General features: G+C 41.3%; 1 protein-coding gene across 2 annotated transcripts; it reads left to right on the forward strand.

Moving 5' to 3' along the window:
• The first annotated feature begins 2,906 nt into the window (after positions 1 to 2,906).
• Positions 2,907 to 20,295, forward strand: cdc42ep4b (CDC42 effector protein (Rho GTPase binding) 4b). Of its 2 annotated transcripts, none has more exons than XM_026351431.1 (2): positions 2,907 to 3,058; positions 16,204 to 20,295. In XM_026351431.1, the coding sequence occupies exon 2, from the start codon at positions 16,373 to 16,375 to the stop codon at positions 17,363 to 17,365; it is 993 nt and encodes a 330-aa protein (XP_026207216.1). In that variant the 5' UTR covers positions 2,907 to 3,058; positions 16,204 to 16,372; the 3' UTR covers positions 17,366 to 20,295. The 2 variants fall into 2 exon arrangements, with proteins under 2 accessions (XP_026207216.1, XP_026207217.1); XM_026351432.1 differs by lacking the exon at positions 2,907 to 3,058 and adding an exon at positions 10,564 to 10,718.
• The last annotated feature ends 6,504 nt before the right edge of the window (positions 20,296 to 26,799 follow it).

Consider the following 26,799-nt stretch of genomic DNA (forward strand, 5'->3'; position numbering starts at 1 on the left):
GGCATGAGAAGAGAGGAGATTAGATGGGATAGGATGGAACAGGGAATTGGAACGAGTGCATCCAGAGCGCTAATCCCTTTTTTTGAAAACATGGGAAATTTCTCCCTGACAGAAGAATCACAGACAGGAGGTATTTCACTTGCTGAAATGTTCATTTCCCTCTCTCTCTCTCTTTCACGGTCCCTCAGGAAATGAATGACAGAGAAAAGAGTGAGCTGGTGGTCCTGGCTAAAAAGGACCAAGGTGCTAAATAACCCTGATGAGCTTTGAGAATCCACAGTTGAATTATTAAAGGATTCGGACAGAAGGTGTAGTTCAAAGGAGTTCAAAACCTTGGATTTAATTGCCTCATTTGTGCGCTTCACTGAGGGTGGTTTAGGGATTTGGAGAGGATATACTGGCAGTTTGAGAAAGGATACTAATTTGAGAAAGAGGGTTGTTCCCTGAGTGCCATTCATGAATGGTTTTCTAATGTTCTGTTTGGTGGATGCTGAAATTGGTTTCTAACTTAATGTGCAATATGGGAAAGAGCAAAAAAAAAAAGCTTGCACCAAGTCCCTTTTGCCCCGACCAACCTCAGTCTCACTCCTCTTGCTGTTCGGATGAGCACTGGTTTCCACAGTTTGTGGTGTGGTTGAAGCGAGATCTACTTCGGGATCTGAAGCAGCTTAAAATTGTGACATAAATTGCTGAAATTGGATGAAGTCATATTTGGTCGCAGTTATTTTCATCGCTGTGCTGGTTTGTCCAGTTGACAGGTTTCCATTAGAGTCTCTCGTGTCCCAAGTCCATGCTGTAGCCTTTCCCATTTTTTTTGTACGTTATATAATATATAACACAAAGCCACACAAGGAAGTAATAACTGAATAAGAGGCCCGCTTCAGGGTAACGCACCATCAAATACAAACTGAAATACAAAGTTCTGCAGTCTTACACAGCCTCACTGCAGCTTTGAAGGACCCAAACAGAGCTGGCTGTAACACTCTGTACTACTAATTGGTCCATTGTGTAATAATGTAAAAGACATGAGGACCGGATGACTGTAACCACACGGGCGCAAGCTCGTATCTACATGACCTGAATGTGTTCCACATCAAAGGTTGTTAAGTTGCTTTGTGTGTGAAATTAAAGGCCACTTTTAGTGTAATGTAGAAACTGTCAGGAATAATTGGAGTAAAGGCCACCACATGTACCCTAACTACCTTCATGGACATTATCAGTTAGTAATTATATAAATCTGTCTGTGTGTATGAACCTAATGCACTTTACAGTACATTATTCCTAATGCTATAAACCAGAATCCACTGGGAAGAACATCAGCTTCTGTTGAATTGTATGGACTCTGCCGCTTAACATCACACTGCACATTTCAGAGTATTTTAAATAAACGTGCCTTAAGTAGAAAGTGTTTTTAGAGTTTAATACATTAAAGTGTGTTTGCTGATGCATGTATGACACACAGTGACGTTTTCATCCTACGTTTGTTTGTTTGATATTACCTTATAACTTATCACCCATAGTATTAAATATAAAATTTACTTTTATCTAAGGATAAACACAGACATATTCACGGGTACAGGTCTAGAAGCTATTTCAGTAAATATAATCAAGCAATAACACTTCAACTGAAACACAGTTCTCAATTCCCTATAGAAAGTGCTGCTGTAACGTAAGTCCAACGAGTGCTGATAAGCTTCTGCTTCTAAATTCAACTCATAACATGGCAGAAATGTGATTAGAGTTATCTGCACAGGTTAAAGAAAAAGTTAAACTTTTAGAGAAATATATTTATCCCCTCTCTCCACTCAAAAGATTTTGCAGCTTTTTAAGATAATAATTATATGAGACTAACTGAGAGGGTTGAAGCGTCTTCTGATAAATGTCAAACACAATTTATGACCCCCATAATTTATATAGAAAGCATCTTTTCAGTGGATCTCCTAAAGGCCTGTTTTACCTGTTCATAACCTTTGGGCACATGGCTGCAGACAAGACAAAGACAAAGACAAGAAAAGCTGGTCAACTTTAAACATCTGCTGGAAGTTGACACATGTTCCCAGAATTTATCTTTTTGCAATATTTCTAGGTTTTATCACGTAACCCTGAATCTAATCACTCGACTTTGTTGCATAACTCTAACCGTGTTTGTCTAAAGATCCGTCTTCTGTTGAGATTAAAATGCTGATGTTGGCTAGAAAATGCACTGCAAACTTTTTGTACACAAATAAGAATAATAACAATTTACACTTAATATATATATGGTTCATCTAAATTAAATTTGTAATTTTTGAAATTAATATTTCAAATCAACAAATGAACAGAAGGACTGATGTATTTAAGGCCTACATTAAGGTAGCAGACACTGTAACGTGTTTATCTTTTACAACACAGCACATTACTTTTAGAAGTAAAACACAATCATCAACATTTTTTTACCTAACAAAAACATTTTAACACTGTGGTTTAATCATTTAGTAGAGAAACCTGAGTATTTTCTGCCAAAACAAAAAATAAAAATAAAAAGTTTGCCAACTGACAGGATGAAGCCGAGTTCATGCACCTCACCTGTGGGGCTCCTATGATTGAGTTCTGCATCTGGGCCCTTGTGGTTTTACTTGCTTGACTTTGCTTGATTAGCAGATAAGATATATTTATTCCTGCTAAATTAACTTTCTTTAACCTAAGATTTTTGCCACTGACATGAGCTGGGGGGGGGGAGAGTTCTGCTGTGGAGAAACGGGACACGGCCCCTTTAAGAGGCAGGGGGTGGGCGAGGCCCTCCGACATGTGAGAGGAGCAGGGAGGAGGAGCAGAGGGAGGAGGGGAGGAGCAGAGGGAGGAGGGGAGGAGCAGAGGGAGGAGGGGAGGAGCAGAGGGAGGAGCAGGGAGGAGGAGGGGACGCGGCCGCTTTGTGCGCCACACAGCTGCACAGTGAACGGAGCGCGGAGCCGCTGCGTCCTGATCCTCTGTTGGAAGAAGAAACACGCTGTTTGTTTGTTTGTGTGTTTGTTTGGATTATTACCTGTAAACTTTGACCCAACTCGGACTGACCATCAAGGTAAGTTTCTCTCTTTGATTACTGAGCTGTAAAGTTCACTTTTATTTCTTTAGTCCAAATAAAGTGACCTCTTCTAATAACTGGGCCGCAGAGTCCGAGTCAGGGAACAGACGCAGGTTGAAATCTGCATCTCATTTGAAAGTTAAATCAGAGGCTGGCAGAATATAAAGAGGACAACAGAAGGATCCAAATGTGCTTTTCACTTCATGTGTTCTAGTAAATCTTTGTTTTATCTTTAAGTCTGAGACACTAGAGAAACTTTCCAGTCTGAATCCTCCATGAACTTCTGCACAGCTCCTCCAACTTCTTTTTAAAGCTGTAAATGTTAGAGCACTGACCCCATTAGATTTTGGCACAGAGCGCACGTTTGTGCAATAAATCCTGTTTTGTGTAATTTATTTGTAAGTTGCATAATTATCTGTTTAAAGTTGAGGCTAAAACCTCAATAAGCAGATGAAAAGTTATTAATGTGATCCCCATTATGAGTCCCCAAGGCTCCATAGACCTCTGGTGCTTATTCAGTTTTCAGAGACCCAGTGCTGGGAACTAGGTTGCAGAGTCTGAAATAAGTGTCCCAAATAACTATTTTCAGCTACAGGACAAGATATGGTTTAATCTGAGCAGACAGATGGACTCTCTGTGAGTTATGTAACATTAATGCTCTACAGTGGGAACACGAAACGCAGTCGGATCTGTAGGAATTCACTAAGAAGTGGACAAACTACTACTGCTACTTGTTCAGGCCTCTCGTGGTCATCATGCCTGATGAACTGGGCGATTTCCTCTTGAATTGCCACTGAGGCTGTATACCTGCCCGGCGTCATCCATCAGGCTCTAATTGAAAGCTGTAGAGTGTGTACTTCACTTTAACGGCGCTGACCATAAAGTCTGCAGGTCCGTTTTATAGCGTTTTGGTTTCATTATTCCTCTGTCATCATCGGTAATGAAAGCTAAGCTGTATATCTGGATAGAAGTAGGAAGACGTGTCGACCCATTGGCTTGGCTGTAGTCTCTTTACTACTGTTGCCCTTTGACCTCATCTTACACACACAAACATGCAACCACTCCCTAACAACAACCTTAAAGTTGGTCAGTATTTGTCATTTTGCTTGATGAATCATCATCTTAACACCGTGTGTGTAACTAAAGGAATCAAGATGCATTGTGTGCACTGCAGAGTATGTGTGTGTGTGTGTGTCATCCATGACTGTGCCTTTTTTTGCAATGGAGGCTATTTCAGTTTGCCCCCGAGGATACTGCTGCTGCGTATTGAGGAAGCTGGCTACCTGCCCGACTCCCACTGCGCTGAGGTCATTACAGTTTTATACTGGAAAGAGGGTGTGTAGGAGTGGGGGTTGGGGAAAGCTCAGACTCATTTGCACTCACAAAAAAACACTAACAGGCAGTTTCACGTGCAATTAGTTAAAGTGGAGGGCAACTAATTTCTGGACTCGTAGTCTGGACTCCGTGTCATGTGTAAGTTTAACGTTTTGCTTATGTTTATAAGAGAGAAGAAATTAATAAGATGTTATCACTCGCTGTGGATTGAGTGTTCTTGTTGCTTCCTAAGGCCTCAGGAAATGCCAAGACAACACTGAGTGAGATGTCAATTCTTATAAAATGTTATGATGTTCTGACAGGAAAAAATGACATTTTGTGCCGAACAAAGGTTTTTTGTGATAATATTAGATTCAAATGGCAGCTGGAACATACAGGAAAATATAATTCATATGAAGTTTTTTTGGAAGTGTTTCACTAATGTATTCAAGAGCTCTGGACGCTTCCCAAAGTATTAATCACTTCTAAAGCGAAGGATGTGTAATTTGTTGCGTATGTTTGAAGCGGAAGGCGGAAGGGGGGTTTATGTTGATTTCACCCAGAAGAGTTTGTCTCAGACAATTACAGGATTCCCCCTGCCTGCAAAGAAAGCAGTGTGCTCTTTGAACTTCGAAGCGAAATCATGCTGAGGATGTTTGAGTTCGTTAGACACACTTCATATTGAAACAAAATCCAATAGCGTGTCATTGTCCTCCGGCATTTCCCATTTCTATTTTACTTCAAACGGGAGAAACAAATGGACCAGAAGCGATCAATCGGCATCTGTAAAGCAGAAACGTCCAGTAAAAAGACCACAGTGTAGGTCTGTGGTTCCCAGTCTTAGTGGCTTGTGGTCCATTGAATAAGGTCAGTCTTTCGCCCTTAGTTGTAAATGTCTGTGGTGTGAGACAAAGTCAGCCACAGTGATAGTTAACAGTAGATTTATCCTGTATCCACAAAGAGAAGAGCAAATAATTGTTTATACTTTAAAAGTTAGAGGAGAAGATTACTCGGACCACTTCTTTGGAAAGTTTGTATTGAGTGTGGGGTGGTTCAGGAGGTCGGGACTGTGAGGGAATCTTCGGCCAGACTTGCTGGACAATCCATAAACGTTCAGGGTTCAGTGCACCGTTACTCAAACTCAGCTGACGTCGGCACAGACCCTGTACCTGTGCTGACATTTCACTGAATGTGACGGTTGGTTCCAGAACATTCAGCCACTTTCTCTGTTTGTTGTTTGCAGCGCCCCGTGTGCACCTGACAATCAGATCCGTGTCTGTTTTGGTTACTGTCGGTGCAGCATGAGTGTTGTGGAGGAAAATAACCAGTTTAACAGGAATTATTTAGCTTGAGGTGAAGTAACAATCCAAGCTGAAGTCGTCCCTTCGTGACAACCCCGACAACAATTTGACGCAGCAGCTCACTCACTCAACATATGTTTTAAAATGTCTTGCAAGCCAATATTTATTTCATACAACATCATCATCACTCCTGCAGCACCTGTCATTGTTTATGTCCTGAATTGCATTGTTTGAAGCTGTAAAACCAGTTTGGATAATTACGGTGTCTCGAGCAGCTCCAGTGAAGCTGAACGTGGCCAGCTCGGTGCCTTGTTTCACTTGCACAACTTTCAGAAACGACTCTGTGGTTTCAGCTTTTTTCTAAGAGCACAGCAGAGCGACACCTATCATCAGGTGGCACACCTAAACTAGTCACATTCTCTGGAATCCTCTTATTTTAGTTTGCAATCATGCAAACATACTTTGGAGCTTGTCTCACAGCTTTGTTGTGACTTTGGACTGTTGCTAGAGGAGCTGGTGATTTACTAAAACCAGTGTCAGGGATTTAAAAAGACGTCATTTGTGAAGAACACAGAGGTGACGTGGGTGCCAGGGGACTTTTTTCTGTGTTTACCTAAGTCCAGCTCGGGAAAAATGGAAGTCATAATCCCCTTGTTAGTGGTCCTGATTTTCTTTGTTGTACATAGGCTCTGTCATCTCTGGAGCCCATGCAGGCTTTTATGGAATACTGATTTATGCAGTCCTACTTGGTTAATGGTTTACGTTCCCTCCTCAATCCTTAGTCGCTTGCACAATGTTGCTTATATGAGCAGAAGTTTGGCTGTGCACTATATGTTGACTTGACTAGGTCATACAGTATGTTGAAAACAAACATGGCTGACCGTGGGTAGCTGACCATTGTGGTGTGGGCTTTGACCCGTTTACAGTCCAGTGAGCTCTCATTGTTTCGTGGCTCTGTATGGACATAGAAACAGGTGGCTTCTCTCTCAGGCGTAATGAAAAGACAAAGGAGGACTGTTGGCGTAAACGCAGTTACTTCTGTGCCCAGCAGATGATGAATTCATGCCGGGAAACTAGTTCAGGAGATGGGAACAGTCATGTGAACTATTGTGATCTTTTATCATAGTGGTCTGATGATCCTGTGAGAGCAGTCGGCTTCCTCATGAATAATACCTTCCTGCCATGATCTTTTCAAGGACATTTCCAGGTCTGCAATCCATACAGTACCTTGATAGATAAGCATCTCAGGCCATTGTCCCTTTGTGTTTAATGAATGTGAGTCGCATACTAGATGTTGTTGTCACCCACATGGGTGTGCCACAAGGGCTTGCCTTGCATCTTCCTTTGCACTTTGTGTTTTTTTGTTTTGTTTTGTTTTGTTCTTTGAACACTGTGTTGTGATATGTGCAACATTGCTTGTTCCTCAGTTAAAAAGAAATCTCCAACAGGGTGTGTGTCTTTGTGCGGATGTTTGTGTTTGAACTGCATGTTTGCAACTTAAAAATACTGAGGCCAGTTCTCCCTGATGACCCTTGAAACCATTTGTGGCACTTGGACTGGGAGCTGTTGATGGACTTTAAACTTATTGTGCCCCCCCCTCCCACACACACACACTCACACACACTCATGTTCATATATGTGTAAACAGCCACCGTGCATATGCTTCCCTAATGAAAACTTAACGCTCGCAGACGTGAGTTCCCTGGAAATCACAGCCGTTGCCTGACTACCAAATCAAAGTAGCATGCCAAATGCGAAAGCCAACTCAAAGACAGCTTTACTGTGGTAAGATGACACTGAGTACACTTCAAAAGACTTCCTTGACATAATCAGGTGGTGTTTCCCGAAAGCTCTCAGGATTCAACACTCTTGTCATGTGGCCAACAGATCTGCAGGTTTCAGAAAAGCCACGTATATTATGATTTTGTTAAGATGTGGGTTTTATGTTGTCTGATGTAATCTGCCTTTGGTGTTTTATTTTCTGTGGCTTCAGCTTGTGCTGTATGATTATTGCAGTATCAGCCTGTGTGATTATAAAAACCACAAACGGCTGTGATTTAATTAAATCTGTATGTGTGCGAACGTGACAACATATTGTGTTTGTGTGCAGTTTGCTTATCACCTACACCCATAATAAAGACATGTGATCATGTGGATGGTCGCATGACTTTTGGTTGTGCAATGTTGCTCATTTAGCTGCAGTGTTGCTAGAAAAAGCGGGAGAGAGCTATGAATGGGCCAAAAACCACAACAGCCATGTCCACGGTCATATACTGTGGTTCAGTCATCCAAGGTGACATGTCAAACAACAGCCCAACATATGAATAGATGTAATTTACAGTCACGTTTGTCAGGTAAAAAGTAAGCTCGTCATTCTTTAAATGACTTAGCTACGATGGTCACGTGCAGCCCATTAGACATAATCAATCCTTGTGTGCTTAGCTGGACATTTCTGAGTCACTTTAGAAAGAACACATCAAGCATATCGTACTCACAAACTGCACCAACCGAATCACTGTGGATGGAGGTAAATCAAGCACGGGCCTCAATTACGTTAACAATGCGATTTACGAGCTCAGGGTCTGTGTACATGCTCCCGTCTTTATCTCTGTGCTGTTCTGGGATTTTTCAGCTTGTCAACTGTTGTGAAATGCTATTATCAGGTTGAAGTGGCCATGTTTGTGGGCCTGTGTGTTCTCTTTTGTCAGCGAGTGTTTTGTTGTCTGCCTCTGGTGTCATTAAGGTTAACACCATAGGGGTTTTATTAACTCATCTTGTCAGTCAGGCCTCGGTGCCGAGGCTTTTATAGCTGTTTTGTGTGTTTTTACTTCAGTGGGGAGGCTGCTGATAAAAAAAGGCCAGGAGCCGTTGAAAAGTTGACTCAGTGCCGAAAACAGTCACTTATCTTCCAGTCACACTGAGAGGACTCCAACTGATTTCACCAGAGAGTGTGTGTGTGTGTGTCCTGTTTGCAGAGACTTTGTTACCCCTGCATTAGCTCATCATTTTGGTGATTTGGCGCATTGTGTTTACCTAATATCTTACTCTGAACTACTTATTACTGCTTCTCACTGACCCCCTTACTTTAGAAAAAATGCCAGCCAATATGGTCATAAACCATTTGAACTTATTAACTCTAGTGTAAGCCAACTGTGACGTTGGCATCCCTGCTGTAACGGAGCATTTTGAATTCCCCCTCTGTGTTTTTCATGCAGTCCTCACTAGAAATTCTGCTTTGTTTCATTGTCCAGCAGCCATTGGACGTTTAATTCAAGCACTTGGCTCAGATCCTGCTCTGTGGTACCAGGCGTGAATGCTGTCTATTTGTCAGCGAGTGATGGGGTGGATTTTAGTGATTAATTAGACGTGTACTCGCACGTGCACGTACGCACACAGCAAATTCTAATCCCTCCACTGTAGGCGTAATGAGAGTTTGGGTGCATTTCATGCAGGACACGGTGAAAGAACGTCTGTCACTGTGCTGGCCTGACTGAGTGAATCCAATGTGCTGACACCCTCTGCCGCCCCTTTGAGGGTGTGTTCCCTTTCAGTGCCTCCATCTGTGCCTCTCCTTTTGCAAAAGTCCCTCTGGTAATGTTACTCCACATGGGAAAGTTTGTACCCCTTCACATTTCTACTTAGGATATTCAGAGCATTTTCAACTCAAAAATAACTCTCAGGAGACTCGTTTTGGTCGATGGCTTATTTCATAATCAAGAAACATGTTGATTATCTATTTAATTTAGCCAAGCTTTCTCTTTGCCATCAAGTATCTGTCCATGTGCTTTGTCCAACCATTCAGGAGCAACAGATTTATAAAAAGCCAGATTGACTGGAAACAGAACAGAATCATTTGGAAGCATGCCCTCTGCTTCTGGATAATAGGACCTGGAAATCGACGTGGTGATTGTGTTACAGGACGTGCCGAGGTCATAGCAGGAGCTTGTGCCACACACTAAACGGAAAAGAAAGTTGTTTCTGCAGATTTTGAAGTCAGACAGGGTAAGGCTGGCTGCCGGGGCAGTGGGAGGTTGATTTGCTTGTGAGTTTTTCAGTGGACGGAGGTGTGGTGTCCTGAGCTCTCACCGCACAGCGCAGAGGGCCAGCCCAGGCATGCTGGCTTTATTTGCTTACATTGAACACGCTGCCCTTAATCCTCCTGTGGTTTTGTTTCTGCCTGTGCAACATTGGGGCCCTGGAGGCTCATCTTGTGCACATCTCAGAGTGATCCTCATACCTCACCTCTGACCTTTGTTAAAGTCCACCCTCTCACATATTTAATTTGTCTATATGTTTGTCTATCTGTCACTGTCTTTATCTGTAATTTGGACAACCATTGCTCCATATGAATATTTGAAAAGTTGCTCATATTTTAGTTTATATAGACAACAACAGCCTTGATGGACTTTTCCAGAATGACTTCTGCTTGCATGACACATTTCGATGGCAAAATGTTACATAATGGTGGCAACTCCATTAAGCTTTTTTCCACATTATTGAGGACAAACTGAGCCTGTTGACATGGAACACTGTGCTAATTAAAGCTTTTAAAAGACCCAGAAGAGATTTTATTGTAATCATATAGTTTTTATTTGCATTTGGTGATTTTTATTTGAAGAAATTATAATCTTCTTTAGAGAAGCATTTTCTAACTATTAAAGTGTTTTTACATCCCCTAATGTCCATACTTCTTTAATTGCTGCAGTGGCAGATCATGCTCAACACAATCAGTGGTAAACAAGTGGTTATGGTGGTGATGAAGGCACAATAGGCCATCCCAGCACCTCCTGGACGTGTATTGGGTGTATCATTTTAAATATAGCCAATCATTTTAATGATATGTTTGTCTTCGGGCTGTTGTCTCCAGCTAGTGCAGGTCAGTACAGGAGGACCTGCACACCATAGTCCAACCTGCGCTGTTCATGCTTGCTGTTTTCTCTCAGAAATTCCAAACTGAGCACTAAGGGTGTGTTAACTTGTCGGATCTGTGGACTGTGCTATCACACTTTGCAGGGAGTTAGAGATACACCTCTGTGAAATAGGTACGTGCTGGAGTCACTTTCTTAACCTTCACAGCTGTTTGTGTGTTTCTGTTCAAGATATTTCTGCCATTTGTCATCCAAGGTTAGCCTCAGAAGTCGAACAGGAAGAACAGGTTTCTTCAGCAGAAAAACGCAGTAGGTTGTGTGAAAGAACAAAGAACAGTATACTGTAGTCTACTATAGTTGTGTGTTTGTAACAGCTCAACTGTCTTATGTTACTGTATCAGTTACTCATTGTAGACCTCTTTTTGAAGCACTTGACCTGTGTAACAAGTAAAACTGTTTACGCTGCTATTTAAACAGCATGCGTCTCCATCTATTATCTATGTGGTGAGTTAAAGACAGTAAAGTACATGAACTAGAGGGAAGTTTGAGGCACATGGAGACACACTAAGATGGAGTCTTTGCTAATGAGCTCACACCAAGGCTGCAGCTACATGATGTGAGGGAGAATCAGATTCATACATATTTGATGCACTCTCCTAATTCCTTCACTTCTAGCACATTTTTAGCATATTTCATAATAAAATTCATATTTATTTGTCATGTTGTTTTTTTTTTTTACTTTGACCATGGGATTCATAGTGATAAACACTACATATTTAATACATTTATGTCTCTAAGATATAATGAAATGATCCTACTGAAGGACATATTATGTTGTTATTCCTGTGCTTTGCTGGGACACTACCAACCTCCTCTCCCCCCGTGGGAATCAGATGTTTGGGCTTTAGGTTTGTGGGCCTCACATAGCAGGGGTAAATGAAGTTTGCCGACCTTCTTTGTCAGAGTTTGGAACTTCCCATTCTTATGCAGCCCCATTGATTAATTGATTAGCAGTGTCATAGATGGCGTTGGCTAAGTCGCATATTCATTTGCATATAAATGTTGCTGCCGTAGGACTGAACAATGGAGGATATTCACACTAGTTCAAGGTTAAACAAAGCAGAGTTTTTTGTTTTTTTTTTATTGTTCAGACAACAGAGTCTCTGTGTAGAACATTGTGTCTTTACCTTGAACAGGACTTAAAGCTCTGCTAGATAAGTTTTATGTATAATATTTAAATCATTTTCTTACTTTTGCTTACCCAAGAGACGATTCTGGAGTTGGATATGGTGATTTCAAAGTGCACATTAGACGTCATACAGCTAAGTAAATCTCAGAGTAGCCGGCCCTGCAGGGTTGGTAAACATGTGCAAGTGATACTGACTTAATACGACATTTTGACCATGTATGCTTCGATAATTGTTGTGTAATTAACCTTTTCTACTCCTTGTAATAGCTCCATGGTGGCTTCCGCCTCGTGAATAAATGATGAACTTTCTCTGTTTCTTTTTTAAAATTTAAATGCAGTCAAAAATAGAAGCACTCGGTATGGAGTATGCCTTTTGGTTTCACTTGATAGTAGCCAGGCTGTGGTTGGATGAGGCTCCAGAGGCTCTTGTCTCTATTCATTGCATGGAAAGAGAGAGAAAGTAGCATGGTGTAGCTGAGGACTGTGTGGCACTGGGATTACAAGAGTGAGGCCAAACTGATGACCATGTTGGTTGTTATGATGTCATTCTGCAAACACCAGTCTGCAGGCAACATGAGATGCACTTAATCATTCATGGCCCTGTCACCACTTGCCTCAGTTTGAGCTTGAGTCATGTGACACTTGAGTGCTCAGTTACATAAAGGCTTTGTCCCTGGGTGGCACGATGACTGAGCCATGAATCTCACCTAAAACAAACAAGATAATATGTACTACTACCCAGTTGGTCACTTCTAGTGCGCTAACACAGACATGTGAAGTTGCATGTTTGTCTATATTGGTAGCTGTGTAATGGTGGTGTGTTGTCTGTTTAGCCATGTGAGCCTGTAAAGGAGTGCTTAAATGGAATTCGTGCCTCCAGCTGAAGTGTGTGCGCACGTCTTTATTCTTGTGAAGACATTTTGGTCTTATGAGGACATTTTAACCGGTCCCAGTCTTTTCTCAAGCACATTTTTAGGGCTAAGACTATGTTTGGGAGATAGGCATTTAGTTGTAATAGTTAGGGTTAGGGGTTAGGGAATGCATTATGTCAATGAATGTCCACACAAGTAAGAGAAAAGACTGTGTGTGCTACAGGCCACACAGCAGGCCACACTGGAATCCCCGATCACCATGTTGACGTCAGCACAATGTATGAAAACAGAGCCATGACTGTGTTTTTCTATCTGTCTAGACATGGATGTTAAAGAACGTTTTAAACTTTAATTTACTCATGAGAAAGGCCTATATTATCTTTTCAACATTCATAAAATCAAACTGCTTAAAGCATTTAACCTCACCAGCCCCTACAAATAAATAAAAAGAAAACACAAAGTACATTAAGGCAAAGTAGCAGAATAGCCTGGCAACAAGAAGACGAAGTAAATACAAGCAGTGGTAACAACAACAGTAAGATAAAGAAGATAAAAGTCAAAAGATTTTAATAATGAGCTCACAAACAAAAAAATATACCAACTCATGTACCCAGGAATAAAGTCTGCCTGACATTTCAACAATGCCTTTATACTTGAGTAAAACTGCTAATATTCACGAAATGTGGAAGTAAAGAAATGCATAAATCAAATGTACTTATGATGAATAGCCTAAAAGTTTGAGGCAATTTTCCTTGCAAGATAACAAAATCCATTTCTTTCCACAATTATCATTAGTTTTGCATTTTATATTATGTAGAATATGACCAGGCATTGTACTTAGAAGAAATAAAGAACAGTTGCTAAAGTTAATATCGATGCATTTGGTGAAAGCAGCTTAGATATTTTACTCACCTTGTATCTCACTTGTAAGTCGCTTTGGATAAAAGCATCTACCAAATGACTAAATGTAAATGTAAATGGAGGCACTGATAGATTTTCTAAAAACAAGACATGTTTCCTAAATGTGTCAACCAGAGATACATACAGGACATTAAAATGCTTTAAGACTTTTGAAATGATCTGGGGAATGTGAATTTGAAACAGCTGAGTACACATGACACTGCTACTCGTCTTGATTGATCTTTTTTTAAAGTACTGAAAGTCAAGAAGTGAATGTGACAGAAATGCCTGCAGGTCATACTTCATCTTTTGTCGTGCCCATAATAATGGAGTCTTGATGATTCGTTGTGGGCCGCCCTAACAGCAAGAGACCCCCAAAGACAAAAATGGGGCCATTTCCTAGAAGGAGCTAAGGTGTGAAGTTCACACCTTTTGATATTTGAGCACCCACTGACATCTTTTATGCTGGGGTTGAATATCTTCTAGTGAGTTGGCACATCAAAAGCATTCCCCTTCAGCTACATAGCACTGTGGCAATTGTCTTATTGCTCTGCATGTGGCCACCAGGAAGAGTTAATCCATGTGAAGGAACTGATCTCTCAGTGCAGAGGATAAAATCTTTCTCTTCGTCTCTGGTTGGTTTACAGCCGGCACTCTGCTCCGATTTTACCATAGAGAAACATAAAACTCTGGACATTGGAGATGAACATATTAGTTGATACGTTCCCTGGAGTGGTCATTCACACATTCAGTAACCTAATTATCTAAAACATGTCACTCCGAGTCCTCGTATGTATAGATGTGATTTAGAATTGCATCAGAAAACATTTGGCTACTTCAAAACATGAGAATTAATACAGGTTAGCTAGTGATAGCTCTGCGTCGACTCATGAGGACTTCATTGGTATTTGTTTGCTCTAAGCTATAATTATAATCGGGCATCTAGTTGCTGTTTTAAATAGCTTTCTTAACAGACCATGAGTTTTCTCATTAAGGGTGTGAACTTGAACCCACAACCTTTACAATAGTGCTTTTCGAGTGCTGTTGTTGAGGTGTTTAGTCTTTGTTACGCCTCCTTATAATGTACTTTGTGTTGTGGGGACAGTACACGTCCCTGTTCAGCACCAGCAGAACTACTTCAGAAATCTTGAATGAAGTTGTTGAATGTAGAAGATAAAATCTTGGCACTGGATAGAGTTCAGTTTGGGGATGATCTGTCTTTTCAAAGAGGAGCGAACAAAAAAAACTGCTCTAGCTTTTTCCATTTATCAAACCCCCCTCTGTTCCCTCTAGTGCTACTGTTGCCTTTCCAATTGAATGGGTTCTTGTCAGAGATGCAAATGTTTTCATGGGTGACGTTGCTTTGTAATATTATTGAGTGAAGCCTCCATTCATTCACAGTGGGGGGTAAACCTACATGCTTCGAGCGTAGGCTGCAGCTCCAGTTTGAAAACACAGAGAATGATAAGATTGATGTCTGGATAAAACAATCAAAACCCTTGTTAATGTCATTAACACAGCTAGTGGACTGTGGCTGGCACATTCAGTTTCGGTCAGAGATCATGTTTCAAAGCTTGACTTAGTTGTGATCCAGTCATACTCAGAGGTTGAGCTGCACACAGCTACATTAAGCAGAGATAAGAAAAATGAACATGCTAACAAACATCCCATTTTATGTCTTGGGGGAGCCTGTGGTTGTCAGTCTGCCCCCCGAAGATCATTAAGACTCTATTATTATGAAAAGGACAAAAGATGAATTATGATCTTCACAGGCATTCCCTTGTCAAAGATAATCAACAGGATGAACAGAAAGCCGTCTCTTTCAATCACCAAGCAAATGTACAGGGAGGTTGTCTATTCATGTGTGTTCACAGGAAAAACTGAAACCGAGGCTGAAAGAGACAGAGACTCTGTTGGTCATGCTCAGATGTTCCTTCAAGGCTAAAGAGACAAAGGCCAATATTGAGAGTAACTCAAGGATCTAGCAGTGGAAACATTTCTATGTCGCTGCGATGGGAGGTTTACAATAGAAAGTAGCAGATTTGGGCTGTGAGCTGTGCAGTAAGTTGACCCATGCTGAAGAAATGCTGCTCCACTTCATTCGTTTTTGCCTTATTCTTTTATTCCTGTCAGTTTGAACTGTTCCAGCTCCCAGTATCCTGTGTCTTGCTGGTTATGTAACAGTCAGGGGCCTAAATGGGAACTAAAGCACAGCAGTGATAGCCGGCACTGGAGCCACTTGAAAAACTGAATACAAAAGAAGCCTGTTAGTTTTTTAGAAAGAGCACAAAAATGCACCAGAAGAATTGTGTCGACACATTTGAATGGAATTTATTTAGCCATGGTAAACTTGGACTATTGCTGATTTGAAAGAACATGAAGGTGCTGTGAACTTTTCTTTATTGTTACATAACTCCCTGATGGTAGTTTAGAGCCACTCAAGTAAGTCTTCATTTTGAAGGCCTTGCAAGAAAAGTTTTCATACTTGATGAAGATGAGGGCTGAGGGTGTTATGTGACAGTGAGTACAGAGAACTGGAGCTCTACAGAAGAATTTTAAAGTGGTACGTTACATTTTCTTGATTAATATGGTGTCTAATGCTGCTTCCATGTTTCCACTTTGCCTGCCAAGGTATGTAGCTGGCCTTGGTTTATGTAAGCACTGATGTGGCACTAATGCTCTTTATTCTTCTTCGTAGGCTGATCCAACAGATGAAACCTGAGCTGGAGAACCAGGATGGCTGCACACATTAAACACCTGGAACTATACTTACTCTGACATCATCTACCTTAGCCAAAGAACTCTCCTGAACCCTAACAGATCCTAGTTTCTTTCTCCCTCTGGATTGTAAGTAAAAGACTGCCATCATGCCTATTCTCAAACAGTTGGTGAACAACTCCAACCAGTCAAAGCGGCGGTCCCGGATTGACCTGACCGCAGAGATGATCAGTGCTCCATTGGGGGACTTCCGCCACACGATGCATGTGGGCCGAGGAGGTGACGCCTTTGGGGACACTTCATTTCTTAGTACCCGATCAGGAGAACCTCCCAGGGAGCCAGAAACAAAGCATGGCTCCCCCGGCTCCAAACCAGGGCTGCTGTCCCGCACCTTCAGAAGTAGCAAACGCTCTCACTCGGTAAACCGTGGGGACAATATGATGCCACCTTCCGGTGGTTCATCCAACTTTGTGAAAAATGCCATATCCTTGCCTTACCTGAACAATGAGGACACTAACAGGAGCAATCAGCTGCCAAAGAGCGTCTCTTCCAGCCCCATGAAGAAAATTACAGAGATGGAAAGCAAGCCAATAAATGGAGCAGCAGCAATGGCAACACTTGATGCAGAGTTTGATGAGCGTAATTTTGGAGAACTGACAGATTTGCCCCCATCCATGCCTAAAGGGGGAGGGATGAAGCATGCTGAGTCTATGATGTCGTTCCACGTTGACTTGGGGCCCTCCATGCTTAGCGACATTTTGAGCGTAATGGAAAAGAAAGTCTGTGAGGACGATGACCTTGGATACGAGGAAGGCAAGGGAAGTGAGGGCCACGCATCACCCTCCCACATTCCTCACATAGATGATGATGATGCAGAGGATCGGGCCCCTGCAAGGCCACCTCGCAGCATGTACCAGCAGAAAGCCATGATGGATCCTTACACCCCAGAGCTAACGGCGAGGAACAACCACCACAACCTGGATAGCTGCTCCGTGTCCAGCTCTGGCTCGGTCACTGAGGAGAAACCCCAGTACCACTTCCACGACGGCGACACAGACAGTGCAAAGTACAGTTCGCCACGTGGGGAGGACAGAGATTTCACATTCATGGATGAAGATGATGATGATGAGATTCGAGTCTAGGCATCAACAGTCTTCATCAAAGACACCAATAGAGAACATGAGGCATTGAGATGCTATCAAAAGCTGGGAAAGGCAGGGGAGGCATTTAGAGGGAGGCCCCCTCCGCTTTAAGCTTTTTGTAGATCAATTTAGTGTCTATACAGTTTATCCAACATCATATATAAAACAAATTGAGCCTAATGCACTGTGATGTAGCAAGGAGATGTGAGCTGAGTGTGAGAAGTCACAACAGACTGGTTCAGAGTGGTTTTTAGGTTTCAGATTTTTGCTACATAAATCTCATTATTATTACTGGGAACTCTCCATTTTCAATTAATACCTGCTGCTCAGATGTTCAAACTCTGTCCTTCTCAAAAGCTGCATTAGCGAAGGAAAGGAAAGCAAAAAGGAAAAAGCAGCAAGCTACTGGTCATGAGCACCACATTTGTTTGAAAGTAAAAAGGCGACCATAAGGTTAGAGAAATGTACACCAGCTGTAAATCACATGAAAGTCACATCCAGAGTGTGATATGTGAGGTTAGGAGGATGACACGTGACGTATGTGTACTACAGACTCTGAGGAAGGAAGCAGCAAAGTAGAAGTGAAACTCGGACAGCTTTGTAATCCCAGCGTGTGGGAGCTGATCATGGAGTTTCATCTGCCAATAACAATGGTATAAAATAGACACTACATAGATAAAGTAGTTTTTACTTTTCTCACTTTAAGATGTATTTTTTTGCTCTTTTTACTTTACAATATGTACATACAGCATCTGGAAGTTGGTTGTTGGAAAAGTAACCTGTGGCGAGGTCTTCATCCTTCCAAATCCCAGACAATCAGTCTGGGATTTGAAAGGATTATTCATATTTATTCATTAACGTTCATAAGGGATGGATCAATCTTACCATTCACAGTTAGGTCTTAAAAGTTTGGTTTGGGGTTTTTTATATTTCCTATGTTTAATAGCTTTCAGAGACTTCTTAATGGTACTACAGGGGAGCTTTTGTTTATTTGCATAGCTGGCTACATGGCACTTAATTGCAACAGACAGCAGAGTGTCTATGTCATATCACTCCTGCGATCAGTATCCTTGTAAGGCTGTATTATAGTGGATAATGATTTAGGTTTTAGAAATCACTTGCTGTTATTGAATGTTTTTCAATTATTAGAAAATGTGAATTGTCAGAAAGAGGTATTTTGGATGTGTTCTACGTCCTGCACGGTTTAAACACAGCAGCAGGACAGAGGTGGTGATTGTGACTAATTTTGTGTACGTGTGCCGTCACAACTCATTCCACATAATTACTGAGGTTGGTCGGAGCAGGTCAGCAGAGAGGAGTAAGACATGTTTGAGAGGGCGTTGCCGCAGTAGAAAAATGTTAGTACCCAAGTAAATCATGATGTCTCTCTGTAGACATGTGTCTGGTCTTGTTTCTAAGGCTGTAAAGACATTGTGTCGTTGGAGTGCAGCTACTTCACTGATGGGCATCAGGGGTCTCTGGGCAGTGAGAGTAGAAGATACTTCTCAAACTGGCCCCACAAGTGATAATATTCACCTCTTCCACACAGCCCAAACCACACAGCAGAACAGATGATTAAATCAACCAATCATCTGGCCTTTCCCAGTCTACTCATTAAGTGTGCTGCATTATTGGCCCCCAACCAGCTGGAACTATTCCAGGAACAGCAGGGTCAGAACAGACAGGTGGGCTGTTTCTCTTTTTTTGTGTTTAGTTGGTTTTACATGATAGACTCACTCCGTAGGCTCCTCCAAGTTCTTTCAGTATACATTAGCAGAAGGAGGCGTACGTTCGTCTCTGCTCTCCGTGATTAATGTCTGACCTTTTTTTTTATTTTGTGTTAGAAAACTAATTGCCATGTTTGACAAATGGAAGCTTTCGTCTTCTGTTGTGGCATCGATGCAGGGGTATATACACAGACTCAGGATGCCGTGCCATTTTGCCTCAGATTATTGTATCGTTTTGGGACCATGTCTACGTGAGCAGGTTACAAGAAATTCTTAATGAAAAGCGATATGGAGGAAATTGCCAAGTATGTTTTAATCATATTCTTCAGTGTTAGCGAAATGTTGGATTCGGTTTATCTTTTGTTTCTGTATAGATATGCAGTATGATATAAGTCAGATGTCTTTTACATTTTGACGGAAATGGGCCAAATTTTAAGATGTCTTATTTCTTTTGATTTATTGCAAACATATAGTTTGTGGACGGTTTGCACAGCCAAACAATGGACGCAAAGAAGTGGTTAATTTAATAGAAAGAACAACACTTCTGTCTGTCATCATGTTAATCAAGTAATGTAAATATAATCCGTGACATCAGTGATTACAGTAAACAATCTTTCTTATCAACAGCCTGACTGCATATGTGGTTCTAGTGTGGGAACTAGAAAAATGTCAGTGGCTCAAACACTAAACAGTACATATGGCCAAATTGTATTTGCAAGCATTAAAGTCTAACTGTGAACATCTAGGTTGTCATATTTGAGGATTTAACTAAACAAGGAATTATGGAAAAGTATTCCAAACGACCTTCGAGTACTTTTCTTGTAATTGTCTTAACTTTCTGGCATTTGCCATGTTTCTCTGTGGGGAACTCCTAAGTAGGCCAGAATAAACCATAGAAAGGAATTTGCAAATACTTTGTGCCCCAGGTCTGCTTAAAAGTTTTCCATGCCCTGACAGCTGTGGTTTGGTGAGTGCAAAAAAAGATAAGGACTGCGAAAAAACAACTAGCTCAAAGTTCAGCTGTAGAATGTTCTCTTTTCTGTTCTATCCGGTGGCTGTACAGCTATGGCGACTATGTACTGTTCTCTCCTCCCTTTCCTTATTCTGGTTTTACAGCATATTAATATATTCACCTTCGTCACCTTTCCTTTCTTTGAAATAACAGGTATATTTTTCAATAAAAGAGAAAGCTGGTAATCTTTACTGCGGCTCAGCTGTTTGTTTTTTTTGTTTCATCTCCATAGATGTGTCCCTACAGGAGGCTGCTTCATTTTCCAAGTTTATTCACATTCTGCTTCCAAAATAGGCAGAACGCTTGCTGAAATTTGACCTTGAAGAATTTTTAAGGGGGAGTCACTGAAGCGTTCCAGCCAAATCCACAGTTTAACAAACACCCACTTGAAGTGGATCATTCTACACAAATAACTGCAATGAAAGCTAAATCCTTGTTGATTTCACATCGGGGCAGACGAGTCTCGTTACCTAATTAGAGCCCTCCAGCCTCAAGCCTGACATTGATTTTAGAGTTTGGTTGATAAAACATAAAGATGCTTAAGATCTGAGGTATGTTTTAATGTTTTATGACATGCAATGAGCCATGTGAAAATTGTGCATCACTTAAAGATAACACATTCACATTTTCATTTGATCCAGTTCAGTTTTTGCATCTATGAGGTGGGTCAGGAAACAGCTTAAATAGTGCACTAACGAACTGAGAGAAGAGTGAATTAACAGATGGAGTACATCAGTACATCAGAGTGGGTTTTTGTAATGGAACATCTTGAGAGTGTGGTTTTGATACTGGTGTAAGTGAAAAGGATAGATTCCTCTTTCTCCTTGGTGAATCAATCGTAATCTGTCCTATACGACATGTATGTTGGTTACCTTAAAAAAAAAAAAAACAGCAAACAGAGATCATATTCTAATGAAATTAAAATCAACTTGTTCATGTAGTTGTTCATAGGTTTGCTACTACTACCCTCTAGTGTCTCATTTACACAAATGCAGCTCTAAAAGTCTGGAGTTTTTTCCTGTTGATCCAATTTGACACATACACGTGTCTGTCTAGAAATAATCATTTCATTTTAATTTAGATCAAGGGGAGGAAAAGATGACTTCATTATTTCATCATTCATTATTATTACTGCACAATTTTGAACAAATATAATACATATACACATACATATACACAAATATGCTGGATAGGGTAGTGGTAACATTGCCACCCTCCATGTGGGAGACTGGGGTTTGAATCCCAGCTGTGGATCTTATTCTTACCATGACTGCCTTGTACCATAATGAGTTGCTTGTGATAAAAGCCAAATGACTAAAGGTAAATTATATGTATCCTGCATGGAGGGTGGCGACCCTACCACTTTGCTATTCATATATAATATATATATATATTATATTACATATATGTGATATATATAGTGTGGGTGTGCACAAACAAAGTGGCAGGATAGTGTAGTGGTAGGATTGCTGCCCTGCATGCAGGATACTAGGATTCAAACCCAGGTACCGACTAACATCAAAGATTGACGAGGTACAGCAATAGTGCCAGGACGACAGGCCGGGGGGAGACGTCATCACCCCCACACTCCCAAGATGAAGACCAGTTATGAAGAACCTTTCCTCTTTCTAATAGAGGACTACCCTCCAGAAGAGGAGACTTGGCCAAATCTGTTGATGCAATGTCTGCTAATGTCCACTAGATGGAGGATGGATGCAAGTAATAGCGGCCAGTGTTCCTCCAACACGTTTTTTATGAATTATCATTTGTGCAAACTCCATTATATCAGGCTAACTATTTCTAAATACTGCTAGAAGGCCAGCCTTCTACTCATGATATTTAGGCTACCTATCATTTATGGGTTTTTAGAGTAATCTATGTTGCTGAGTCCTCTAATCTTCACTTCACCTAAATCCATGTTTGAACAGTAAAAATTCTTCCCAGACTTACACAACAATCATGTCATCTCTTGTTTAGTCTGAGCAGACGTGGCTTCCTTGTAATCCATGGCTTTATCCGTAATGAGACAGAAATTATAGTGAGAAGCAATTCTTGTGCACGTGAAGCTGTAAGAATGTGCACAATCGAGCTGGAATTTTGATTTTGAACCTTGAGTTTTAGTGTTGCTCGGTTGTGTTATGGCTCATGTTTTGCTTCCTTGAGGCTCTCACCTGCATGTGACACAGTCATGTTATGGACGTGTGATTTTTTTCTATTATTCTATATGTGAAAATCGTAGGGAGTTGTCATGCTGAGAGTGTATTTGCTGCGTGGGCAGAGAAAAACAAAACCAGAGTCAAATACAGACCATCACTGAGGGGTCTGGAGCCAACCACGTGCACCTCGAACACTTAAATATTTGGTTTAGTCCAGCTGAGCCAGTCTGAACGGGCCAATTTATCTTTTCAAATGAGAGTGTGGTCAAACAAGCTAAGATGCCTGCATAACAAAACCCTTTTCCCTTCGTGTGTGTGACTTTGAAAAGCTGAAATTATTATTAGCTGAGCAAAACACATTTAATTGAAGGGATAACAGCAGCATATTAATCATCAGAAGATCCAGAAATCCACAAATGTGGATTTAGTTAGGCTGGCTTCAAGTTCTGGGAACAGTGAAGAAGGAACTTACCTTTTAGTATTTGCAGGTGCAGGTCAAAATTTGAATAAAACATTAAGAACATGAATTAAAGGAACTGTTAATGTATACATCATTTATAATTTAAGAACTACCACAGATAAACATGGACAAAATATAATCAAATGACAAACAAAATAAGTTAACAAGGAAAGTAGATTCACAAACGCACTGCAATTCAAGAGTAAAACACAGTAAAACACCTGTAACTTTAAAAAGGCTTCTACAGTTGGTGCTTCAACAGGTGCATTTGGGGAGTAGATAAACGATGCGTGTCAGTATTTGCTTGGTCGCAGATCTGACAAAAGGCTGGGCGCAACAATATCAGTTGAAACTGCAAATGCTGTGGCGCTGTGCCAGTGGGGGCTGCCACCAGCAACAAACCGTTCAACTGAACACAAACAGCTGGCTGCACAACAATGAGGTCCCTGAAACAGACACAAGTCAAAAACTAAATGTGGCTTTTTGGATTTTTATCTCTGGGTGCTGACACAAACAAAACTTTGCATAATAAAAGACTTGAAATGTTGAAAAGGTGATGGAGTCGAAGAACAACAGCACCCAAAGGAAACTATACTGCTGTGTATGGATGAATACTGCTCTGCAATGGAATGCATGGGGTAGTGCTGGATGTGATTATAATAATGGCGCTTGGTATTGTGGTAAACACTGGTATGTTGGATTTGAAGGGCTGGTTGTAACCTCTGTTTAAGTAAATATGACAGCATATAACCTTTCTGTAATTTCTGAAAGGAAGTACTGTACCTTGGCTTTTATTTGAATGGATTATTCTTAGTTTTGGGAGGGTTGTTATAGACCAGTAGAGTAGTTCTACAAGATAAAGAGTTTCCCTAAATGCCAGAGGTAGAGCTGCTATAACAAAGGGCTGTTAGAAACACTTGTACTAGCAGGGATGTGAAGTGATTAGAGAGGAGGTGTTTTCACAGAATGTAAGGTCACATAAACTCTTTCTGACATTACACATCCTGTCGGTGGCCATTGGAAAACAGACACACAGTTTCTTTTTGTTTCCTCCTAGTGTTTCCTGCTGTCAGGAGAAGAGTCCAGGCTGACACCCTTCTGTCCCTCCCTCAGGGATCTAACCTTTTACTGGGTGGAGAGGGTCAGCTTCCTTCCCCATGAGGATGCTTGGAGGGAGGGGGCACCAAGCTGGCTTCGTCTTTGCTTTGCCTTGAGAGTAGGTGGTGGAGAGGAGACCCAAGATATTTACAGAAAACACAGGCGTGCCCCGCACATTCTCTCCCTCTGAATGGAAGTGCTGGGGTGGGGTTTGAGAGGGATTTTCAACAAAGCAGAGGAGGAAATGGACTGGACGGATACCACCACTCCATCATCTGCTCCTCCCTTTCCCCCTAAGTGTTTACTCTTTGCCAGATGTGTATGTACATGTGTAAGCGTGGTTGATCATATGAGGAGGTGTAACCCTCACTCTAACCCGAACGCCTTTGGACAAAGCTTCAGGATTAGATGGGCTACAGTCGCGATGGCCTTACTCCAACTCAGAAACGCCTGATATCCTCTAGGGTGCCATCTCTCCTCCCACTTCTCATTTGCAACCATTGTTCGTGATTTGTTAATGAGTGCCAGATCGTGGCTTCTAAGAAAAACCCTTTAGAATTTGCCCGTGCTGACACAGCTCACGAGTGATTTAGTTGTCGCATGCGTCCAACATGAACAAATGAGACGCATCAGTGTGCAAACGCGCATCATTTTATGCACATGAATCAAGATCAAATGGAGTCTTGTTTGTTTTACAAGGACTGAGTGTGATCCTGTGCGCACTAAATCAAACTGTTAAAATAATCTCCACCTCACCAAGAAAGTTCCGAGTGTCACTCCTTAATCTCCCACATCTGTGATCTGCCTCTGCAATCTGGAGCGCCGTCTGAAAAAATGTAGTCTTCATTGCAGCTCATTGGGGTTTCCTGTAGGATGGAGGGCTGAATCACTGGATTTGCTCCAACAGTCATTCCATCTAAAGGACGGCTGTGTTCATTCTGCATGTGGATGGTGAGGCCTGAAATTAATCACGGGCTTTTTTTTTTTAAATTCCCTTCCTCAGTAGTATGCTGCCTTCACCACATTACAGAGCAAAGGGTCCTATGACTTGAGATATACTCAAACACCACACTGACCCTTGAGCTTTAAAACATGGGAATTCACGTGCTAAGTGAAGAAGTATAAAGAGGGACATTAAATTCTTTTTGACACCGACAAAATCACGCATTCTGAGCATTTCTAGGTCCTGTTTATAATCTGTAACATTTACTTAGCAAAGCAGTGCAGAGCAGGCCCCATGTTGACTGACAGTGGTCAGAACCATTGGCAACTTAATGGGCCATTAAGTCAGTCACAAAACCTCCAACGGGCCTTCTCGGTCAAACATCACCAGAGGACTGCTGGCTCTTTACGCGGTTTTCCCTAGCCATGGAAAAAGCGCTGTCAAGTGCAAAGCGTCAGTTAAAACACATGTGGCCACTGGAAAGTTGGTGCAGAACAGGAAGCATGCATGGAAGTGACAAGTGAGGTCTTTGCTGACAAACTATAATTTCAAGAGGAGACCTTGAATTTCAGAAAGAACCACAGTCTTCTAACTTAAAAGGCTCCGATCGAGGAGAATAATATCCTGGTTTTAATGAGTGATAGAGAAGGTTGTCAAACCACTGATGACTGGTGTGTGAGATCAGCCTCAATTCTTCTCTTCTCCAGGAAGCTTTTTGTCACGCACGCAAGTGGCAAAGACAATCGCACGAGAACCACACACAGTGTCAGCCCTCGCCTCCACTTTAAATGGTTTATTTACATGGGCACTGCTAATGCGCTCCAACTGAAAATGGCCAAAAAACAAATATTACATAAGAAAACTATTTCTCCTATAAGCTAAAAAACTTTACTTTTTCGTTTCTAACCAGGAGGATTACATCAGGAAAAGAAGGAAACCAACACCTCCTCAGTTTGCATGGCCGACACCCACCACAGAACAACTAATAGCAGAACTTCACTACGCGTACGTACTGCCACATAATAATAAACACTGCAGTCTGCCTTATGTTAAGTTCCTACTCCCTGAAATAACCTACCATCACGAGTAATGCTTTTGCTATTGTATACAATAAATCTGCAGGGTGTGTTACTCTTAAAGTCTTAACTGTTCACCTCTGCACATTCCTTGCAGCACTGCAGAAGGTCAAAAGGTCACTGGTGTCTTAGTGTGGAAACACAGCTATTTTTGAGGTGTGCACTTGTTTAGAGGTTTGAACTTCAACCCTACACAATTTACTAAGACACTCCTCATTAAACCTCCTACAATCACCAGGCCAGTCGTTTAAAGGAAGGACTGATTCTTCTGGAACGTTTTTCTTCTTTTATGTCTTTAAGTTGAAGGATAGAAATTTTTCTTCTAAATGGGAGAAACCAGCTTTGTATCCGTGTTATTGGAGTCTTCCCACCTGCAGTACTTGACCCCTAATTGGACAAATTCTCTTTGGCTTTAGAATGAATTGCAAAAATGACACAAATTCATCATTTTTGCAGTTGCCTCCAAATATATATTGACAGAGTTTCTGGTCACTGTACTTATTCCTTCTGCCCATATACCCAAAACTAATATAAAGGATGTTTTTCCCCATTTTTCATGTGTTTCATTGCCAGTGACTAATAATTATTCGAAGTTGCCTGTAAAATGTACATGTACAAGTAAAAATTAAAATAAAAACTTTCTCTTTAAATTGATTAAGTTGTTTCCACTAAGGTGTAGATGTGATCTATGACTCCATAAACAAATCCTGTACTGGAACTGACTGATGTGTCTGCATGTGAAGCATATTTGCACAAGTCCAGGTTAGCTTTTCACTGGCTGTAAATACACAACCAGGGATCATAAATCACAACAACTCCTACTGTAGCGGCGACTTGTCTGATATCTTGTTGACTGGTTGCCCTCACACATGCACATATAAGTACACGACAAATGCAAACGTGGGACTTCTCTTCACACAGTATTATTTGAGCGGTGAAACTCGTGGCTGTAAAAACCACAC

The sequence above is a fragment of the Anabas testudineus genome, chromosome 19 (genome assembly GCF_900324465.2).
Source record: "Anabas testudineus chromosome 19, fAnaTes1.2, whole genome shotgun sequence".
Classification (NCBI taxonomy): domain Eukaryota; kingdom Metazoa; phylum Chordata; class Actinopteri; order Anabantiformes; family Anabantidae; genus Anabas; species Anabas testudineus.